The following is a 22,318-nucleotide window of genomic DNA, read 5'->3' on the forward strand; positions in this document are numbered from 1 at the left end:
TGCCATGCCTCTACTTTTTTTTGTGCATATATTTGTGTTTCTTCACATATCTATAATATAATGGGAGAAGCGTGTATCTGTTTGAAGCCTTTATAGACTTCTGCAAGCGCGACACGCCTGTGCAGTCTGGCTCTAGAAGCACGCATGGAACCGTTACAGGTAAGAGGAGTGTGTATGGTGCCGGAGATCACGGTATGCATAGACACTGAACACATACCGCGATCTCCGGCGCCATACTTACATACTTACCTGACCGGGAGGAGTGTTGCCGCTGGGCCTCTCTTCGCCGGAGACCGGGGCAGGAATGAGGCATCGAAATCGGTGCATGCGCATAGCGCTATCCAGAGCAATTTTACGGAAGACACATTTGCAGTGTGTCTTCAGCAAAATGGCGCCAGACAGCGTGGTATGGGCACACGCGTACTCCGGCGCTGCACTCCTTCCCCGACCTCCGGCAGAACAGGACACAGCAGCGCTGGAGCACAGGTAAGAAAGGTGAGTATAAGTGTTTATTTTTTTGTATGTGTGCAGCGTGAAAGGGATGAGGGGTGCCATACAAGCCAGGATTGGGGGGTTAAGGGGGCCATACATACCAGGATTGGGGGATGAGGGGTACCAAGCATATCAGGATTGGGGGAATGAGGGGTACCATGCATACCAGGATTGTGGGGTGAGGGGACCATGCATATCAGGATGAGGAATGATGCCATGCAGAACAGAATGAGGGGTACCACACATAACAGGATTGGGGGGGTGAGGGGACCATGCATACCAGAATTGGGGGGTGAGGGGACCATGCATACCAGGATTGGGGGGTGAGGGGTGCCATGCATACCAGAATAGGGATGAGGGGTACCATACATTCCAGAATAGGGATATGGGGTGCCATGCATACCAGGATAGGGATGAGGGGTGTCATGCATACCAAGATGAGGGATTAGGTGCCATGCATACCAAGATAAGGGATTAGGTGCCATGCATACCAGGTTTCTGGGATGAGGAGGCCATACATACCAGAATTGGGATGAGGGGTGCCATGTATACCAGGATGAGGGGTACCATACATACCAGAATAGGGATGAGTGGTACCATGCATACCAGGATAGGAATGTGGGGTACCATGCATACCAGGATGAGGGATGGGGTGCCATGCATACCAGGATTGGGGGATGAGGAGGCCATACATACCAGGATTGGGGGATGAGGGGTGCCATACATACCAGAATAGGGATGAGGGATGGGGTGCCATGCATACCAGGATGAGGGGTACCATACATACCAGGATAGGGATGAGGGGTATCATACATACCAGGATGAGGGATGGGGTGCCATGCATACCAGGATTTGGGGTGAGGGGTGCCATGCATACCAGGTTTAGGGGTGAGGGGTGCCATGCATTCCAGGATTGGGGATGAGGGGTGCCATGCATACCAAGATAGGGATGAGGGGTAACATGCATACCAGGATAGGAATGAGGGGTACAATGCATACCAGGATAGGGATGTGGGGGGGGCCATGCATACCATGATTCGGATGAGGGGCCATGCATACCAGGATAGGGATGAGGGGTACCATGTATACCAGGATAGGGATGAGGGGTACCATGCATACCAGGATGAGGGATGGGGTGCCATGCATACTAGGATAGGGATGAGGGGTACCATCCATGCCAGGATGAGGAGTACCATACATACCAGGATAGGGATGAGGGATGGGGTGCCATGCATTCCAGGATTGGGGGTGAGGGGTGCCATGCATACCAGGATTGGGAGTGAGGGGTGCCATGCATACCAGGATTGGGGGTGAGGGGTGCCATGCATACCAGGATTGGGGGGTGAGGGGTGCCATGCATTCCAGGATTGGGGATGAGGGGTGCCATGCATACCAAGATAGGAATGAGGGGTGCCATGCATACCAGGATAGGGATGGGGGGTGCTGCCATGCATACCATAATAGGATGGTGGGGACAGGATGGGGGCAGCACAAATACCAGGAGGGGGGCAGCACATACCAGCATGGGAGACCATATAGCAATAAACATGCTCGCCACCTGGGAGTAGAACGGGTTCAATAGCTAGTTTTGTTTTATCAGGCCTGAGGAAGAGACATAAGTTGTCTCGAAAGCTTGACTTGTAACATAATTTATCTTATTTTTTTTATCCATTAAAAGGTATCAGAACTACAAGATTATCTTGTTTTTCCCACTGAGAGCAATCCAATGTCCCTAAAAACACAGCCAGGGCAACTAAGGAATGGCTCCGTATGAAGAATTTCAAGGTCCTGGAGGGAGCTGAAACTCAATGTAGCCCAGCGACAGCCCTGAAACCTGAAAGATCTGGAGAAGATCTGTATGGAGGAGGGGGCCAAAGTCCCTGCTGCAGCGTGTGTAAACTTGGTCAACAACTACAGGAAACGTCTGACCTCTGTAATTGCAAACAAAGGTTTCTGTACCAAATATGAAGTTCTGTTTTTCTATTGTATCAAATATTTATTTCATGCATAAAATGCAAATTATTTATGTAAAAATCATACAATGTGATTTTCTGTTTTTTATTTTTAGATTGTCTCTCACAGTTGAAGTGTACCTATGATAAAAATTACAGACCTCTCCATTCTTTGTAGGTGGGAAAACTTGCAAAATCGGCAGTGTATCAAATACTTTTTTTCGCCACTGTATATATATTTATCATATTCAAGCATATGATGACTAAGAGTTAGACAGGGGAGTGTTTTTCAGAGATGAAGTAATGAGCACAAACAAAAAAGTGGATTACTGTGAATCTGGAATGTAGTTGGGGGCTACTTGACCATTGCAGTGGGGCAGTGATGTGGCAGATGAGTCAATGAAGGGGAGGCATCTGTTGTCACATGGGTCTTCTTATAATCCCTCCTACAATCTCTCCTAATTACTATGACATGAAAAGGCCACAAACGAATCAGAGAACATAGGAAAAAGTGTTTATTATTCAAGTTATTCACTTTAAACATTTTTTGTGAACATTTATACTTGTTTAGAAGCTTTTAACAACAACGTGTGTGCCGTGGCACAACCCCTTTAAGTGTTGTGGATGGGGAAAGCATCATATCCCTACTTATGCTCACCATCTCTGTTCGTGGTAGGCTGGGAGGAGTTGCAGGACACAGAGGCCAGATAATTATTTTTAATTACTGTACAGTATTTGTTTTTTTAATAGGAGAATGATAGCTGATCTGTGGCCAGCAGCGTCTGTTGCATATTAAACAGAGCTGCACTGTGTAGCGAAAAAAAAAATAGTTTTAATTTTTTAATAACAGTAAAATATAAATAAAAAATATACATTTGATATCACCGTAATCATACTGCCCTGGAGAATGGAGTTAACTAGGTCACTTTTCCTGAACAATGGATGGCATAAAAATACACTGTGATTAGTCAAAGAACTCATTAAGAAATCTGATTTCCATTAATGTGCCACATAAGATTTTCATCAGTGTTTGATCAGTGTGTATGTGTTTTACCATCAGTGTTTCATCAGTGAATTTCTAATATACTTAAAAAAGAAAATTGCAAAACTTCTCCTATTCAGTTCAATGTTTAACATTGACAGCACACACATAGCAATGTATGTGCTGTCCTTGATTTTTATGGACCCATAGACTTGTGTGAGTGATTTTGAAATAGATAAAAAATAACCTATATGTTTCTGATTTATTTTTTGTGACCACCCAGTTCGCAAAAAAACATAGACATGAGAACAGCCCCATAGACTATAAAGGGTATGTATTCTATCTGCGAAAAACATGTATAGAACACATAAGTGAAAAGCGGACGTCTAAATGAGACCTAAGTATCACATTCTATGGATCCAATCTCCTGTATGTCTTCTTAGATCATAAGAAGGAAGGAATTGTGATAGATATTACTCCACCTTCATAAATTTGAACTTGGTCTCTTTGCCTTTAACATATCATAAGATGATAAATACAATACAGTTGGAATCTGTAACAGTGTTTTACTTTTTAGTACCAATATTATATTAATTTTTATAGGTGATTAAAGCCTTGATACGTGCTGACAAGACTGTGGAAATGCTAATGGATGGGCTGAAGCAAAGGAAACTTCATAACTGCGTGAACATGATATTGGTCGCTGACCATGGTATGCACTCTCTCTTTGAAATTATTATGATTCCTACAATTTTGAGCTTGATTAATACCACATTTGGGATCAACATCAGACACATATCCTGGAAAATGTTCAAGATATGCGATCAACATGAGCATTGACAATCATTATTAGTTAAGTGTATACTAAAAGAATGTTCAGGCAGATGCTTGCATGGTATAATTTTTAAGTCTTTGTCTCAAATACAAAACACATCAATATGCAAACAAATGTTATTCTTTTCTTCATGGGAGTGAAGTAGGCAACATGCAGTGGGCCGTTTTTAACAGTTATGTAGAATGTAATGCCAGAACATAATGGAAACCTTGTATTATGCCAAGCTGTAATACTGTCCTGTCAGTTGCCAGTTTTGATAGTGTGCTAGTAAATATACAGTTTTCTGTATGTAAATCAACATTATTTATTTCTTTATGTATTTATATATTTAAAATCTTAATTCTCTTTAAGGAATGGAGAAAACTTTTTGTGAACAGCTGGAGTTGATGACCGATTACTTTCCATCTATTAACTTTTTTTACCTGTACGATGGACCAGCCGCCCGTATTCGTGCCAGGAATATCCCTCAGGATTACTTTACCTGTAAGATCAATGCATTGTTTAGAAAGTATTTATGATAAATGTGATGGATGTGATTATATTGAAGAACTACAATTATGGTCAACATTACTCTTAAAGGGGCTGTCCACTACTTGGACAACTTTGTCTCAATCAACATGTTTGCCCTTAGAAAATAACAACACTTACTCTCACTTCCGGTGCTGGCACTGTTCCAGTGGCGTCGGCACTCGCTCTCCTGGTATTTGCATCACATTGTTATGTCACATGAATCTCGAAGCCAATCAGCGGCTGCTTCACTTTCCCAGTTTTCGGACAAATAAAACATCAAAAGGAAGTAAGAGAAATGCTGAAGCTTTGACTTCCTCTTGTCTGATTCGTCCGCAGGCAGGGAGAGTGAAGCCAGTGCAGAGTGGCTGCAGTACTCGCGTGACATAACGATGTGATGCGAGCCCAGAGAGAGCAAGTACTGACACTGCTAGGACGGCACCAGAGGTAAGTATAATTGTTATTATTTTTCTCAGGGCAAACATGCTGATTGAGAAAGGGTTGTCCAAGTAGTGGACAACCGCTTTAACTGTTTTTTTTTATAATTTTGCTCTAAAATGTTCTGATAAATCTCTAATTTCATTGTTTCTACGAGTTCAAGCATTCCCATTCCCAGAGGCAACAAAGCAGCCCCACATTTTCAACCCTTCACAATGTTTCACATTTTTCTTTGTAGGCTTCTTTTCATAGTCTATAATAAAGAAACCACCGTTATGCATTACCAAAGATCTCCAGTTTGGTGTTATCTGTCCACGGAAATTTTCCCAGAAAGTGGCATGTTCCAAAGAGCTGGAAGTTTGGTCCCAATTTTTACTGGAAATTCGGGTCCTTTACACTTTCATTAGCAGCTATTATGTCAGCTGGCCGTTGTATTCCTAAAAAAAAAGGAAATTACGGATAAGTGATAAGTACTCTTTAGGCAGTGGGTTCCTCTTTCGCTTTCACCTGGTTCAGCCTGAAGTTCTTTGGATTTTAAAAACGGGGGTTCTTTGCCACATTTCAATCCAACTTTTGTAAAGTTCTCTCATCAATGTGTCTTTCCACTACATTTTGGAAGATTCTTCAAAATTCCATTAATATCAATTTTCTTGAAGACTTTTCAAAATGTTGAAGTTACGCAATTTTGAATGTTGCAATGCAATGTTGAAGTCCGCAATTTCCTCCGGGATAAATAAAGTATATCTTATCTTATCTTATCTTAAGATCTATTGATATAGCTGTGTACTTTTAGAAAACAGCTTCTCAAACTTTTTATTCTGGGACTTCGTACGTTAGACTAAGATGATTTTTAGACCTCACCATTTGTGGTGGAAGTCCATGCCAAAATTAAAAAATATTGCTTAAATTATCTTTCATTTGTCTCATGAGCTCTGTAAAACAATAAAATAAGTAGAAAATTAGTTAATAATGTTACTTAACCAGAGGATACTCATGTTAAACAAAGAACTATTCAGTTATCACCACTTCTGTGAATACAATAAATTGGGGTGCTTTACTAGTGAGGCCAGACTCACATTTTGAGAAGCCCTATTTTAGCATGCTTGGTGATAGTTGCTTTTGAGCTCTGCTCATACAGCTCTCGTTTTTTCTATTGTCAACAATTAACAGGGAATAAACTGTCCCTTTAAAAGAGGACCTTTCATCAAATTTGTCACGTTGAACTGGGCACACTATTTAATAGTGGCTGTAGAGCGGAATATAATTTTTTTTTCTATTTCGCCTCTCCTCTCCGTTACGGAGATATTAGCAATCAAAGTATTTGTCACCTAATTAGTTAACTTTTTATGTCAAAGTGGGTTTTATCAAACAGCTTTCCCTGAGGACCTGTACTTCTTCTCCCTCTATGATGATGACTAATCAAAAGCAGGCAGCAGCACAGCATAAAAAGAATATGCCCCCATCTTAGTTTAGAGCAAGTGTCTCAGTATATGAAATCTATAACAGACAGCCCTGATCTCCTGGGCTATCCTCCTGCATGATTAGAAAGCACAGATGACTAATAACTGTTTTCTTTCACTGCAGAGCGATTACAGGTTTGAGTTGCCTGAGCACAGCAGTCATAAGTGTGATTACATCTCACATTTTGATTGCTAATATATCCACAATGAAGAGGTAAAATAAAAAAACAACAACAAAAAAACATTTTATTCTGTTCTGCAGCCATTATTGCATTGTGTGTCCAGTTCAACATGATAAATTTGGCAAAAGGTCCTCTCTAGGCATCAAAGCCACCATTCATAGGCTAATCAAAATCGCATGAGCACTGTCAAGTTGGGAACAGGCAAGTCTACTGTCTCCATAATTACAGGTTAGTATTATTTTGTCTTTTTTTTCAAACTGTCCAAATGGGGACATTAATTGAGTCCTGAAAAGAAAAGTCAATTCACGTATTTGAGCTGCGCTAACTGAATTGAACATTCTTGATCCAATATTATAAAGAAGCGTTTTTTATTGCAAAACGTATTTCCACACCACACTGGAGTAGGCACGTAAGCAGAGCCCTGTCAGTCCAGGACAGCGGGTGGGAAGAAGCTGCCGGTGACCAGCCTATTCGACTAGTCTACAGAGCTATCTTGATCCTCGACGGCTATTAAAGTATGTTTCTCTTTGAAACGTCACAGCGTTTCAGAGTCAAACATACCTAGCTGAGATAATACAGCCAGGGCCTGATACAAGCTGCCCACGGATTAGGCAGTGTGTATCAGCTGTCAGGTTCTCTTCAAATGTCAGGCTTTGAAAAAAAAAGTAAGTTAAAAGCAATCATATGGATGTTAGTGAAAAAATGATACGGGGAAGCTGCACATTTCACTCTTTGCATTGCAAAATTTCACCACACATTTCCAGCATAAATTGATATGCTAAGGATCTCAAACTTGAAACATAGCCTTAAAGCTGAGGAACTGAGATCACTTTCAGTCTCACCCCATACAGCACAGGAAAGTAAACCTACAAAAAATGTGCATAGCCAAAAATGGAAATATAAATATAAGTTTATTGAAAACAATTATTAGAAGGCGAGTATTAAAAATAGGAGAAACACTAGAGGGCGACAAACAGCAGGAGGAGATAAAAGAATCACATGTAATTCAATTTGTATAAATGGGGATAAACAGTCCAAAATATACTTGGAATGTGGACTGATGGCAGGTAATACGGTAAGTGTATAACAGATTCTTTGTTAAAATAATATGTCCAAATAAAGGCATCCACAGCAAGGTTAAATAACTGGTGTACATATAATAAACTGCATGTTCAGCAACAAAACAAATAAAGTGTTGAATCAAGAATCAGAGTTATGTTTACCCATGTACTCCTCCTGCTGGAATGGCGCCAGCCCCAACACGTGTTTCACCGCAACCCTTTGTCAAGAGGTCAGCACAGGAAAGTATAACAGTATACTGTAATTACATGGTAACCGTAAAGAATATAAGTGGGTGTATCATTAGAACTAACTCCTTACAAATATCAAGACTCCTAACACCCCTGACAAGCAACTGATTTCCAGAATAAATAGGGAATAGAACAGCATCCTATGAATCAGGTTTCAAAAGACTAACCTCATCCACCGCAATATTTAACTTAAAGGCGTGGGCTCATGAACAAAAGTTCAGTTTCATTGCTGATAATGGAAAATTAAGCATTCTAACAATTGGTTGTGTTTATAAACAAAATGTTGCTGTGCAGAGATAAACCTTAATGGTGCCCCCTCCTGTATCCTCTGCCCGAACATGTAGAGGTGTTTTAACTGCTGTTTGTATTGATCCAACATAAGGAGGCAGGATAAGTGAATATTCTGTACTGGTGCCACTGGAAGCATCTATTCCATGCTTATGATGTTACTCTTCCCTGCCTGTTCCCTTCATCTAAGTAGTGATCATAGTTGCAACCACAGATGTCTTTTGAGCTCATCTCAATAAATCACACCAGCGCAGTACATGGAGCTCAGTGCCCAGATTTTACGCAGTTTTTTTCAGTATATGCTCATCTGTTGAGCTCAATGTACTTTATGTTTGTTCTTATCCCCCCTCCCAGCTTCTGTGGAATTAATACAAGCAGCATTTACCAACCATAAGCAAAAATACCTCTGCATAGTAAAGTATAGACAGTTACACAGGATACATCAGTACATCAGGGGCACCACGATCAGTTTGCTGCTGCACTCCAACATTTTTTTAAACACATCCAACTGTGAAAATGCTTAATTTTCCATTATCCATCAATTTAATCAGCACTTTGTATTGAGGGACAACCCATTAATAATTTTAAGTTGTGATGATCCCATTAGAAGTAGTAAGAGTAGGTGTAAACTAATAGCGGCTCATGTTTCCTTTCTCTCCTATATGTAATGGGAAGAGGGTAGGGACAAACAAGAACTGGGCTCTTTATGGTAAGGAAAACTGGAAAATATCTGCCTCCCAGTGTAATATGTGGAGAAACCGCTCAAATCAAAAACTACTTCAATCTGAAGAGACGGCTGACCATCGGTAATAGTAGTGCAAAAGAAGAAGGTCCGGATTGGAAAGGTGTGCATAAAATGATTAAATGCTTTATTCTGTTTGATTAAAAATGATTAAAATGATCCGTGATAGGAGGAGATAAAGTTACTCTGACACGTTTCTGACTTTGCCTCCCTTAGTCATAAAGTACAATACTTCATGGCTAAGGGCAGCAACGCTAGAAACACGTCAGAGTAACTTTATCTCCTATCATGAATAATTTTAATCCCTTTTAATCAAATGGAATAAAGAATTTAATATGTTTATGCACACCTTTCAAATCCGGACCTTCTTCTTTTGCACTGGGCTCTTTACACTTTAGAAATGAGCCTAATTTTTGGTGTTTGATAAATGTTCTCTGTTCTTTGTATGCTTTCATCTGATTACACTGTATTCTGTGTCAATGTTGAAAAAGTTTCAAATATTTATGGTGTATTAATAGGATAAAAAATAATGTATTCTTTTTTCTTACCTTTTTGACAGTTGATTCTAAAGGAGTTGTAAAAAACCTTACCGTAAGTATGCTCTCACTCAGTTTGGTACAACAGAAGGTTTTGTAACAGTGTTACCTATCAGATTTAATGTTTTTCTCTTGAACATAAAAAATAAAAGTCCAAGAAATTCAAGAAATAGTACCAGAATTCAAAATAATGACCAGGTTTCCTATACAATTCAGTGGTGCTCAACAATTTATAAAGATGATATAGTACATTGATACTTTGTAAATAGAAGACAGAAATTTGCGTGACTCGCCAAAGCGTTAAAGTGTAACAAGCATTATTCCAAAGGCATAAAAACAGAGCTGGGAGGAGAGGAGTTGTGGAATCCCAAATAGACAACAGCTGTTTCACACCTAGTATGTGCTTCTTCCTGGTCCTGATGGTGCAGGACTCAGAACCAGGAAGGAGCATGTACTAGGTGCGAAACGACTGTTGTCCGTATGAGATTTCACTACCCCTCTCCTCCCCGCTTTGTTTTCATGCCTTTGGAATTAAGCTTGTTACGTTTTAATGCTTTGGTGAGTGCCACAAATTTCTCTCTATTTACAAAATAAATTAAAAAATCACAGACGGCAAACAATTTTTTTCTGAACAAATTGGAATAATAAATTCAGAAAATTATAAGTGACACATATATAGACCCAAAGAAAGTGAATATTAACTTAACATTCACTATGAATAGTAATGAGCAAGCATCCTCGGATATTGAGTTATCCGAGCGTGCTCGGGTTCAGATAGAGTAACTGGCGTGCACGAGTTAAATGCTCGTGTACCCAAGGCCGCATGTATCGTGGATGATACACAGCCGCTAGACATGCAGAGAATATCGTGTATCAGGCATTCTCCACATGTTTAGCGGCTGTGTATCAGCCACGATACATGTGACTGTGGGTACACGAGCATTTAACTCGAGCACGCCAGTTACTCTATCCGAACCCGAGCACGCTCGGATAACTCGATATCCAAGCATGCTCGCTCACCACTATGAACTGGAAAAATAAAAAAACAAAACATGTATCTATCCATTTTTTTATGGTAACTAGAAAAAGTCCCCTATTTTTCCAGATTCTCATATTTTCGAGCGGTTGGCAATTCTGTTTGTAGATAGCTCCTGTTGTAGTAACAGCAAATGCCACAAGATGTCACATTACTGTAAGCAATGCTAAAAGTATATTGGATCCGGCAAGATTCTGCAACTCCATAGAAGGAATATTACACATACTGAACAATTTAGTAACATCAATCTGTTACTTGTCAAAGTTTTGAATTCTGGAAAATGTTCGCAAGATTGTTTCTATGGTAGATCTCTGTAGTTATTCAATTTATATGAAAACTGCGATAAAACCTTGTTACCATGCTTTCAAAATGCAACATAGAATACGAACTGAGGGTATGTGCACGTGTCTTTTTCAAAAGCACTACAAAACTGCTACAGTACAAATAATAAACATAAGCACAGCAATGTCAAAGCAACTTGCTGTGCATGTTCCATCTTTGATCACTTCTATTAAGCCTGCTTCAGAATTCAAAATGCCTGGACCAGCTAAAATAGATATGTCAAACTCTGGCCCACGGGCCAAATCTGACCCTCCAGGTGAGTATATTTTGCCCGCAATGCCAGGCAGGTACCTTGAGTATATTTGGCCTGTGACATTGCACTTTGACCCAGCATCACACTTTCAACTATGTCGGCATCCTATTTGCCGATACAGTTGAAAGCAATGATGGAGGAAGGAGCGTCAACTGACACTCTCTCTCCGATTAGTCCCCCTCTACGTCTGACATCTCAGCACATCGGCAGCGATGACTTCATTACAACGTGCACACTGTACTAAGCTGTACAGAGGATCTGAAGACACCATGAAGAGACCAGAGCAGCGGGGAAATGGGCAGAGGTGAGTTAATTTTAAATGTGGGGCCTATTATACTGTATTGAACACTATATGGGCCCATTATACTGTATGGAGCACTATATGGGTACATTATACTGTATGGAGCACTATATGGGCCCATTATACTGTATAGAGCACTATGTGGGGCGCATTATACTGTATGGAGCACTATGTGGGGCCATTATGCTGTATGGAGCACTATGTGGGGAGCATTATACTATATGGAGCACTATGTATGGCCATTATACTGTATGGAGCACTATGTGGGGCGCATTATGCTGTATGGAGGACTATGTGGGGCCCATTATACTGTATGGAGCACTATGTGTGACTATTATACTGTATGGAGGACTATGTGTGGCCATTTTACTATATGGAGGACTATGTGAGGCCATTATATTGCATGGGGCACTATGTGGGGCAGATTATACTGTATGGAGCACTATGTATGGCCATTATACTGTATAGAGCACTATTTGTGGCCATTATACTGTATGGAGGACTGTGAGGCCATTATACTGTATGGAGGACTATGTGGGCCCACTATACTGTATGGAGCACTATGTGGGGCCATTATACTGTATGAAACACTATGTCGAGTGCATTATGCTGTATAAAGCACTATGTGGGGCCATTATACTGTGTGGAGCACTATGTGGGGCCATTATACTGTACGGAGCACTATATTGGGCCTTTTATACTGTGTGAAGCACTATGTGGGGTCATTATACTGTATAGAGCACTATGTGGAACCATTATTCTGTATGGAAGGCAATGCAATGCCTCGTTATACTGTATGGAGAATTTTTTTGTGACCATTATACTGAATGGAGGATTATGTGGGGCTGTTTATACTGTATGGAGCACTTTTTGCAGCCATTATTCAGTATGGAGGGCTGTGTGGGGATTACAGATGGAAAATCATACTATGATGGGGTCACCATTGTTTGTTGGAGGGGTATTGAGGGGGATAGTGTAGGGTCATCATATCATGCATGTGGAGGATACTGTGGAGGAATTCACTGTAGGGGTATCATACTGTGTTTAGGGGCACTTTTGTTTGCATCATACTTTATCTGTATTATTCAAGGTTTTTTATCCTGTTATTACATATTTAAATTAGGCCATTATGTCATATGCTTTTTACTGCTCTTACACAACATATTATACTATGCCAATATTTTATTCTAGGATCTATTAGTTAAAATGCACTTTGTTTGTGGGACAACCACTTTAAGTTTGTTTCCACATGAAAAAGTTCATTGTTATGCAAGTGCTTCTCACTAAATTAGAATATCATCAAAAAGTTAATTTATTTCAGTTCTTCAATACAAAAAGTGAAACTCATATATTATATAGAGTCATTACAAACAGAGTGATCTATTTCAAGTGTTTATTTCTGTTAATGTTGATGATTACAGCCAATTAAAACACAAACGTCATTATCTCAGTAAATTAGAATAATTAACAAAAAACACCTGCAAAGGCTTCTGATGCTAAAGTGTGGTAGAAAACAGTGCACAAGCGACCGGGATAACCTCAGCCTTGAACGGATTGTTAAGAAAAGGCCATTCAAAAATTTTGGGGAGATTCACAAGGAGTGGACTGCTGCTGGAGTCATTGCTTCAAGAGGCACCACACACAGCCGTATCCAGGACATGGGCTACAAGTGTCGCATTCCCTGTGTCAAGCCACTCATGACCAATAGACAACGCCAGAAGCATCTTACCTGGGTCAAGGAGAAAAAGACATGGACTGTTGCTCAGTGGTCCAAGGTGTTGTTTTCAGATGAAAGTAAATTTTACATTTCATTTGGAAATCAAGCTCCCAGAGTCTGGAGGAAGAGTGGAGAGGTCACAATCCAAGCTGCTTGAGGTCTAGTGTGAAGTTTTCACAATCAGTGATGGTTTGGGGAGCCATGTCATCTGCTGGTGTAGGTCCACTGTGCTTTATCAAGACAAAAGTCAGCACAGCCGTCTACCAGGAAATTTTAGAGCACTTCATGCTTCCCTCTGCCGACAAGCTTTTTGGAGATGGAAATTTCATTCTCCAGCAGGACTTGGCACCTGTCCACATTGCCAAAAGTACCAATACCTGGTTTAAAAACAAGATTATCACTGTGCTTGATTGGCCAGCAAACTCGTCTGATCTTAACCTCATAGAGAATCTATGGGGTATTGTCAAGAGGAAGATGAGAGACACAAGACCCAACAATGCAGACGAGCTGAAGGCTGCTATCAAAGCAACCTGGGCTTCCATAACACCTCAGCAGTGCCACAGGCTGATCGCCTCCATGCCACGCCGCATTGATGCAGTAATTGATGCAAAAGGAGCCCCGACCAAGTGTTGAGTGCATTTACTGAACATACATTTCAGTAGGCCAACATTTTGAATTTTAAAAACATTTCTCAAGCTGTTGTTATAAAGTATTCTAATATACTGAGATAATGACTTTTGTGTTTTCATTGGCTGTAAGTCATAATCATCAACATTAACAGAAATTAACACTGGAAATAGTCCATAAGGAGTAATGTCACCCCTTAGACCTCAGTCCAGAGCCTCTCACCTAGCCAAATCAGTTCTCATACTTTGCACTGACGAGGGCCAACAGCCCGAAACACCGTGTCTGCAAACTGAGATTCTGATTTGGCTTTTAACCTAAGTCATATTGCACGACTCGTTAAAGGGTTGATTGTGACTTGTAGGATTGCTGCTTCCAATAGGTGGCGCTATAGAGTACAAGTCCTCTTTTTCTCTGAAGAGGCAATTTGCACTTGAAATAGATCACTCTGTTTGTAATGACTCTATATAATATATGAGTTTCACGTTTTGTATTGAAGAACTGAAATAAATTTACTTCTTGATATTCTAATTTAGTGAGAAGCACTTGTATTAGATGATAAGAAAAAACTTCCTTAATTATAGACATTTTTTTTTAATAAATATCAAGGTTGGCCCAAGACTTTGTCCAAGCTTTTAATTTTGTCCCTCTGTGTATATATCACCAAATGACGCTTAAGGAAAAACTTTGCCGGCGGTTTCCTGAAGCGTATTCGCCTTTCGCAAAAAATTTCAGCAGGTACACCGGCGTTTTGGAAAAAAGTGCCAAAAGATACATAGAATAAGCCAAATCTGTACAATCTTTTTGCACATAATTTTTCTCCCACTCGCATACACTGCACCAGACACAGCAGAAACGCAGCAGTAATACACCAATAGTAAGTTCACATAGAGATTTTTTGGAGAAGGAAAATCTAACAGGTTTTCGAAGATGGATGCTAATTTTCTTCTGAGGCATTTTTTTCCAGCAATATAGTTTCAAGTGTTTTGAAGATGTTTTTTTAAATGCTTTTTTTCCCACACAGCCTTTTTTACTTGACTGTATCAAATTTAAATTTCACGACGATTCCACATCAAAGAAGATTTTCAAACCACCTCATCTTAAAAAATGTCAGAAATTTTTTTCTGGAAAGAAAAGTGGATTTTCCATTGAAATGAATAGAGTATTACATTTTTATTTAAGAGTTTTTTGATGTGGATTTTGAAGTGGATCCGCTTCAAAATCTTCCTCAAAAAGTCAGTGGGAAAATACCCTAAATACCCTAAAGGGTTACCTGGTAAGCATTTCTATAGGAACACGCTTCAGGATAGCTGAGGTGTTGTTCTACTTGAAGCTTCTTCTTTGACATCTTTTTTTCAGGGACTTTTTTAATATAATGTATTATAAAATAGTGGTGGCTTCCAAGTAGGAGCTGCCTAAAGAATGATCAGGGAACTTTTTTTTAGCTATTTTACCGCTTTTTAAGCCTGAAGCAGTTAAAAGAAGTAACAAAATACAGAACATACTGTATGCACAGCAAGTGTTTTCACATTCCTCTACAGATGTTGATTGTTTTTACCATTTATTGAGCACTTTTTCAGACCTTTTCCAGGAAAGCTTTTCTTCTTCAATTCTATGGGAAATCCATTTTCCTGCTCATATGAGTTTTTTGGGCATATTTATTTTTTTGAAGAGGTTTTAGAAAGTGCCTGGTAAAAAAAAAAAGTGCATGTCACTTCTTTTAAATCGTGATGTAATCTGCCCCAAACTTGACAATGTCAAATCAAGAGGCTGCAAAAATGGTTTAGGAAAAAAACTCTCAAAAACTCCCCAAAAAAGAAGGGTTTCCTGAAGCAGTTTCAGCTTGAAAACTTCAATGTTTTTGAATGCCTCAAAAAACTCAGTGTGAACATAACCTTAGAGTCTGTTTCCATGTTCAGCCAAATTTGAAAAGAATATAAACATAAGCTCTGCCATTTAAAAATGACTGTCTGTGTATATGTTCAGGCTTTTGAGCTTCTTATAACTACTTCACTTTTGTCAAGACGTGAAGTGCTGAAAAGAAATGACTGGTCCATTCTTCAGGCAGCTTCCGCTTGATACATACAAGGCAAAAAAGGACAGTGGCAAAGCCGCCACAAAGTGACCAAGAAGACGCTTAGCAAAAACACCACTGGCATTTTCCTGAAGAGTTTAACTGTAATGTTCTTGGCAATCGGTCCGAGCATAGACCGCCATGCGCAGACTGGCCACAGCTTCCTGACCATATATTTATATGAGGTGGTCATGCTCAGATCGAGAGAGTCGCAGCCAGTCTGCATCTGTACATTGCAGTCCAATCTCGGACCGATTTGCATGGCTGTCTGAATGAGCCTTTAGTCTGTTTTTCACTTATGGACACCTGCAAAGTGATCCATGAAGCTTCTGCTATGGCCACCATATTACAACTCAGAGCTTGAGCAGAGCTGTAATAATCATGTGCTCCTTGGCCATGTTTCTAACCTGTAAACCAGGCTGTAAAGTCTTTCTAAGGCTTTGTAAACCACAGCTTTATGGTTTCTTTACATAATGTAAGTGGATCTCTTTTCAAAAAGGATCCCGACAAGCATTTATATAAAAGTCAGGTTTCCATCAAGATTCTGGCAGTTTTAACAGCAATAATAGCTCTGTAGACAGAAAAAGCAGAGGCCGGCACTTCTATCCGGTAATATAAAATATCAGTAATCCTTTATTGATAATCCATTAAAAAATAAGGAACATAAGGGGAAACTAAAACACTGACGCGTTTCTGGCATGTTTCTGTGCAGTTGAAAGATGCATGAAATTCAATAAGAGGATCAGGCCTCTTATTGAATTGGGCACATCAGTTCATTAAAAGTCTCCTGCCTTTTACTGAATGTAGCGCACCATACTCCAGTCTTCCCTTCATTACGACTGGCGTACAAAATGCCAATCTTACTAAATCGGGGCCTTAGAATTCGAAGGATGAATATTAATTTACTATTTTGACTTTTGGTGCCATTCTTCTTGTAGAAATCCAAGGAACAGCTGAAAGAACATTCATGTAGTTAAACAATAGAATAATCAGGCAGTGGCCCCACTGAGTCTGTGTGTCAACTGTTGCAGAGCAAACAAAGACAAACCGGGAAAATAAAACTTGCAAATACATATTTACCCTGTAATACAGTTATAATGCTTTTATCACGTTTAACACAAAAAAACTGGATCCAAAATGCTTTTATACACATAACATCACAAGCAAAGAAGGTACTCACCTTACCCGGGCCTAGCAGCACCGGGGCTCTCTAGCTCTCCTTCAGTCTCGTGTTTTTTGGCTGCAGTGGTGACATAACATTGACAGCTCACATCACATCACTACTGCAGCCAATCATTAAGCTCAGCATTATGGCTGATGTAGATGGTGGGAGCAAGTTGGCTATAGTGGTGACATTATGTCGATAGCTCACATAACTGCTGCAGCCAATCACTGAGCTCAGAAGCAGCAGTGATGTGAGCTGTCCATGTGACGTCACCTCTGCAGCAAGGCACTAAATCACTGGAATCGAACCAGCGGTGGAGAACCGGTGCTGGACTCAGGGAGCGTAAGTAACTGCTATGCTGCACATGTAAAAGCATTTGGGGTCCACTTTTCTTAAAGTGAAAACCCCTTTAACATCACAATTTTCTCTGGCTAACATGTTATTACATTACTTTTGTAGCACGTCGTGTTTAGATTTGCTTAGTAATATACTTTATAGACCATCATTAGCATTTCCTTGTTTTTCTCTAACAATGAATATTACGTTAAACTTGCTTGCAGTGCCGGAGGACGGTTCAGCATTTTAAACCTTACATGAAGTATGACTTACCTAAAAGATTCCATTATGCCAACCACATTCGAATTGATAACGTTCATCTCTACGTGGACAGACAGTGGCTTGTTGTAAGGTATAGTATAAAGGGGAAAGGAAATCATAAGTGTGTTATATCAGAAGCTAGTATTGGTGTTGTTATGGCAGCTGGTATCCCCATCATGGGCAAAGGTTTTTTTTATAGATGCTTTGCTTTGTGACATTATTTCTTACGTTTTCTACTACATTCCAGTACCTAAAGTTGCAGATAAATGATCCCTCTAGGCCTCTGTAGCTGGTGAACGAAAAACTTAGGAGTGGATTTATCAAGGGTTTTAAGTCTCTTTCTGCCATGTGCACAGTTTGGCTCTTGCCATTTTTGCCTCCAAATTTGTGACTTTTTTCCCCTCTTTCCACTTTTTCAGAAGTAGAGAGCGGTGGAGATTAGGGGGAGAAACAACAGCGCCTTTGATGGTCTAACAGATTTACTATGATTTATGCCACAAATTAGTGTAAATTATGCTGCAAAAATACAACAGCGTATAGAAGACTGAGATTTCAACTTCTGGTGCACAAACAAAGATTGAGAATTTATTTAACCCTTTAGGTTTAGTTCCCACAGTGAGACAACACAGCGAGTTTTCTGGGGAGTTTTACAATGCCAGCAACGTGCATGAGATTTTCAGCTATCTCATGTACATACTGCACAGCCACAGGTTTGCGGTCCGCAGCATGTCAGTTTATGCTCATGAATGTTCTACTATGATCTAGAGTCGGTGAGACCTCGCAACCACTTTCCTCTCCTCCACACCCCTTCTGGACAATCACATAGTTGCCAAGCCCGATAGCATAGATGCCCCTCCTCTATTACTCATGAATTCTTGTATGCACTTGGCAAAAAAATAAAAATCATTTCACTACCGATTGCTTTAAGCACATTGAAGCTCTGCAGCCCCAGCCGGCCGGGCAAGCGCACTGATTGTAAATTTCAATATCAAATTATTGTTAAGGATCCGGATGGTGGAACCTCTGTGCTGTGATGCAAGGAGGGACCAGAGGGGCGTAACTAAGTGCCTACCTGGACCGAACCCGGCCACACGGCGGCTTAGTCGACTCCGTGAACCAAGGAGGGACCAGGAAGGTGGACCAGGTGCCACTCTGGGACCGACCTTGTGAGAGCAGGTGACTCCCACGGGACTGATGGCAGAAGCTGACAGGCACAGCAGATGAGCACGGCCGGTAGACAGACAGGTGATACGGGTAGGCAAGCAGGCGGGCACGGCTGATAGACAGGCAGGCGGGCACGACTGATATACAGGTAGGCAGACACGGCTGATAGACAGACTGGCGGGCACAGGGACCTGAGGACTGAGGAGAGTGTTAGCACACAATCAACAATCTTGCACAGGCACATCCATTTTGGAGGAGGTGCTTAATATAGGAGTAGTCCTCCGGCCATTGGCCGGGGACTCTTTAGGACGGCGCACGCGGCCCATTTAAGAGGGAGGAAGCAGCGCCCTAAGTACAGTGCCCGGGAAGCTGCGCGTGGTGCGCACACCCCGGGCAGAAGCAGCAGGGGAGCTGGAGAACGTCTGACCGGGACCGCGGCGGTGAGGGGATCGGCGTCTCTGCCCGGCAGGAGGCAGAGGCGCCGACGCTGCAATTAGTTTTCATATACTGAGCAAGTCCCCTAAAAGACGTGGGGCTGTAGACCAATTCTTACTATGTCTAATTGGTAATCTGGCACTGCTCTGTGGGGATCACTGCGGACCCTCGCAGCAGGTAAATTAAAGTAAACAAGCTCTTATTAACATCTTTTATTGTCAATTGGCTCTCATTGTAAGCAATTTACCAGCCCATGTAAATGCACCCTTACTGAAAACATACAAATTACTGATGCTGGAAACCATTATTTTAACCGATTGTAAAAAACAAAATAATTTGACAGTTTTGAGATTGTATACTCCATACACTCCATATAAAAGAGAAATGTAACATCTAGTTGTCAATTTATTAATACATTTCCAATAAGAATAATAGAGGAACAGCACAACATCAAGTTTTAAAATTAGATTCTACAGAACTATTATTTTGTGAATAATAAAAGGGTTCATACTCATATTAAAACCGACTAAATCACAGAGAGACATGGAAGGTCCTCTTTAACCCCTTAACGACACATGATGTACAGTTACGCCATATGTTGTGTCCCTGCCTTTGACGCGAGCTTGCACGCCGAGCCTGCATCTTTCCAGGCAAATGATTGTGACTCGCCCCCTGGGCCGTGGGGCACTCGGAACCCGGGCTTCAGGGCAATGCTGGGAGTAGTAGTGGCGACCCGGTTCCGTGGCTCAGGGTGGTCAGACCAGTGGTAGTCTGCTATGTGCTGTAGGTAATGTCCGACTACGCCACCCGTGGATTGCGGTCAGGGCTACCCGCCGCTACAGTGCAGACCGCTGAGGCTGATATAAATGTGCAGCACTGAATAGTTCAACTCCCCACGGGAGGAGTATGGCCCCAGGGCAGTATATATAATGGATGATGGAGGGGATGATTCCGACCGTGATAGGCAGGAAACGGAGGCCTCTTAAACAGTTCAGGGTCTTTATTAGAACAGGTAAAATGACCCAGAAACAGGCCCGGCTAGGAGGGGGCCTGGATGTCTGAGAACAAGTGGGAAGCTGGCCCTGGTCAGGGTGAGGGTGTAGGCCTACCGTGCTCTCTGTGCTCCTTCTGGCTATTTCCCTCCTTGTAGTGTAACAGCCCACGTTCCCGAGCTCACCGTGACCTCTCGCCCGTATGGCTTGCAACTTGGGTCCCTTTCTACTCTCGGGCTGGTATGGCTTTGCTGGTCCCTTCTGCTGTGGCGGAGCCTCCGGGCTTCTTAGGCCAAGGAACATACAGTCCCCTGCGGACTGGTTATCTGCTATAGGACTTGGAATCCTCCCAGCCTCAGACACCAAAGTCTGGTAGATTAGTTTCTTTATCTGCCAGGACAGGCTCACTTCGCCTTTTGTCCCTGGCTCGTGGCTCTCCTACTGCCACACGTCCTCTTAGGCTGCAACATAACTGTCTGTCCCTGCTCTGGGACACCTCTCAATCCAGAGACAGGTTGTCCAGTTCTCTCTAACCCTGCCCCCAGCTCCAGCTTTTATAGGGGCAGCCTGCTCCCCCTACTGGTCTGGGACAGGAGGTGCTGCATGCTAATGGTCCTTGACTAGAGGACCTCCCCCTTGCTCTCAGACACAGCTTTATTATATTTGTGGCATCCAGGCCAGGGTGACACATTCCCCCCTAGTAAAATTTAGTACTCCGGGACTAAACAAGAAACAAGAATAATATGCGTGACCATAAAACATTAGTAGACAAGCGACGCACAGGTTGAGTTCTTAAGGTCACAGTGTGGTCTGTGACCGGGTGTCCATATCATCAACACAACGGGGAGCCTTAACCAGGTGGGGGTCTGTCCTAGCCCCAAGTCCTTTACAGTCTTAGTTCATTCCTTGGTCAGGCTCCGAACGCAGTCCATACAAAGTCCCGGTTATTAAAAGTCCATAACCTTTGAGTCCGTACGGTAACTGTAAGAAACTGAAATACACAATTACCAATCATGCATGTAACTTTGCAAACATTTCAACACTTGGCAACAGGGTTATTTACAGTTTTAGTGCACCCTATATTCTCCAGCGAGCGGGTATCTGCCCCTTTGTGCTCCTGGTTGACCTGCGTAACCCACTGTCTGGTGGTGGACGGACCTGGCTTTCTCCACTAGTGTTAGGGGTACAGCTACCAGCTGGGTGTACAGGTAGGGCAGGCAGCTGTCTGCGGGTCCTTTGGCTCACCGCAGGCATGGCAGGCTCACTATCAGCAGAGGGTTGACTCTCCTGGGCTGCTGGTACCGGCTCTTCTGCCTCTGGAACTGCTTGCTCTTCTTCACCTTCCGGCTCTGGTGTAGGTTGTTGCTGAGCCAGTTGCAGGAAATGCAGGACGGGTACCACTATGGCATCATTTATTCGAGTCCAGGACTGAGGGAACTCTCCGAGAACGTGCTGATCATTTCTTCCTTGTCCTCTGCGGGTTCAAGGTCACTTTGATCCTCTTCTGCATTACGGAGTTGCTCGGGGCACCTTTTTAGGTGGTCTCTGGAGACGGTACTAGTGGGTTCTCCTCCATCCTTGGTGATCACGCACACCTTCGAGTTGTCATGATCAGACTGCAGTACGGTGTAGGGTTCCCTTTCCCACTGGTCGTCCAACTTATGTAGCCTTCACTTTCACTTCAGTACCTGCTCACCAGGTTCTAGGGGACCAGCAGGGGCGTGTTGGTTGAAGAGTCTCTCTTGCCTTTCTCTCACCTGGGCCAGGCTCTTCTCCACACTCGCCTTTCCGTATCCCAGTCCGCATCCGGGGAGGTGTCCTCAGGCGTTAGGACTCCCATCTCCAGGTCTATGGGCAGCTTACCTGGTCTGGCTCGCATCAGGTAAGCCGGGGT

At 42.0% G+C, this 22,318-nt stretch overlaps 1 protein-coding gene across 2 annotated transcripts in view; it reads left to right on the forward strand.

Moving 5' to 3' along the window:
- ENPP3 (ectonucleotide pyrophosphatase/phosphodiesterase 3) overlaps nucleotides 1–22,318 on the forward strand; it is a 190,827-nt gene that overhangs the window by 108,354 nt on the left and 60,155 nt on the right. For both annotated transcript variants that reach the window (XM_073671257.1, XM_073671258.1), the window contains exons 12-15: nucleotides 4,030–4,138; nucleotides 4,613–4,744; nucleotides 9,748–9,779; nucleotides 17,797–17,924. In XM_073671257.1, coding sequence (XP_073527358.1) covers nucleotides 4,030–4,138; nucleotides 4,613–4,744; nucleotides 9,748–9,779; nucleotides 17,797–17,924 — 401 coding nt within the window. The remainder of the gene's footprint in view (nucleotides 1–4,029; nucleotides 4,139–4,612; nucleotides 4,745–9,747; nucleotides 9,780–17,796; nucleotides 17,925–22,318) is intronic.

Source organism: Phyllobates terribilis, unplaced genomic scaffold, assembly GCF_046119375.1.
Source record: "Phyllobates terribilis strain yellow unplaced genomic scaffold, ASM4611937v1 Scaffold_3__8_contigs__length_932513732, whole genome shotgun sequence".
Taxonomy (NCBI): domain Eukaryota; kingdom Metazoa; phylum Chordata; class Amphibia; order Anura; family Dendrobatidae; genus Phyllobates; species Phyllobates terribilis.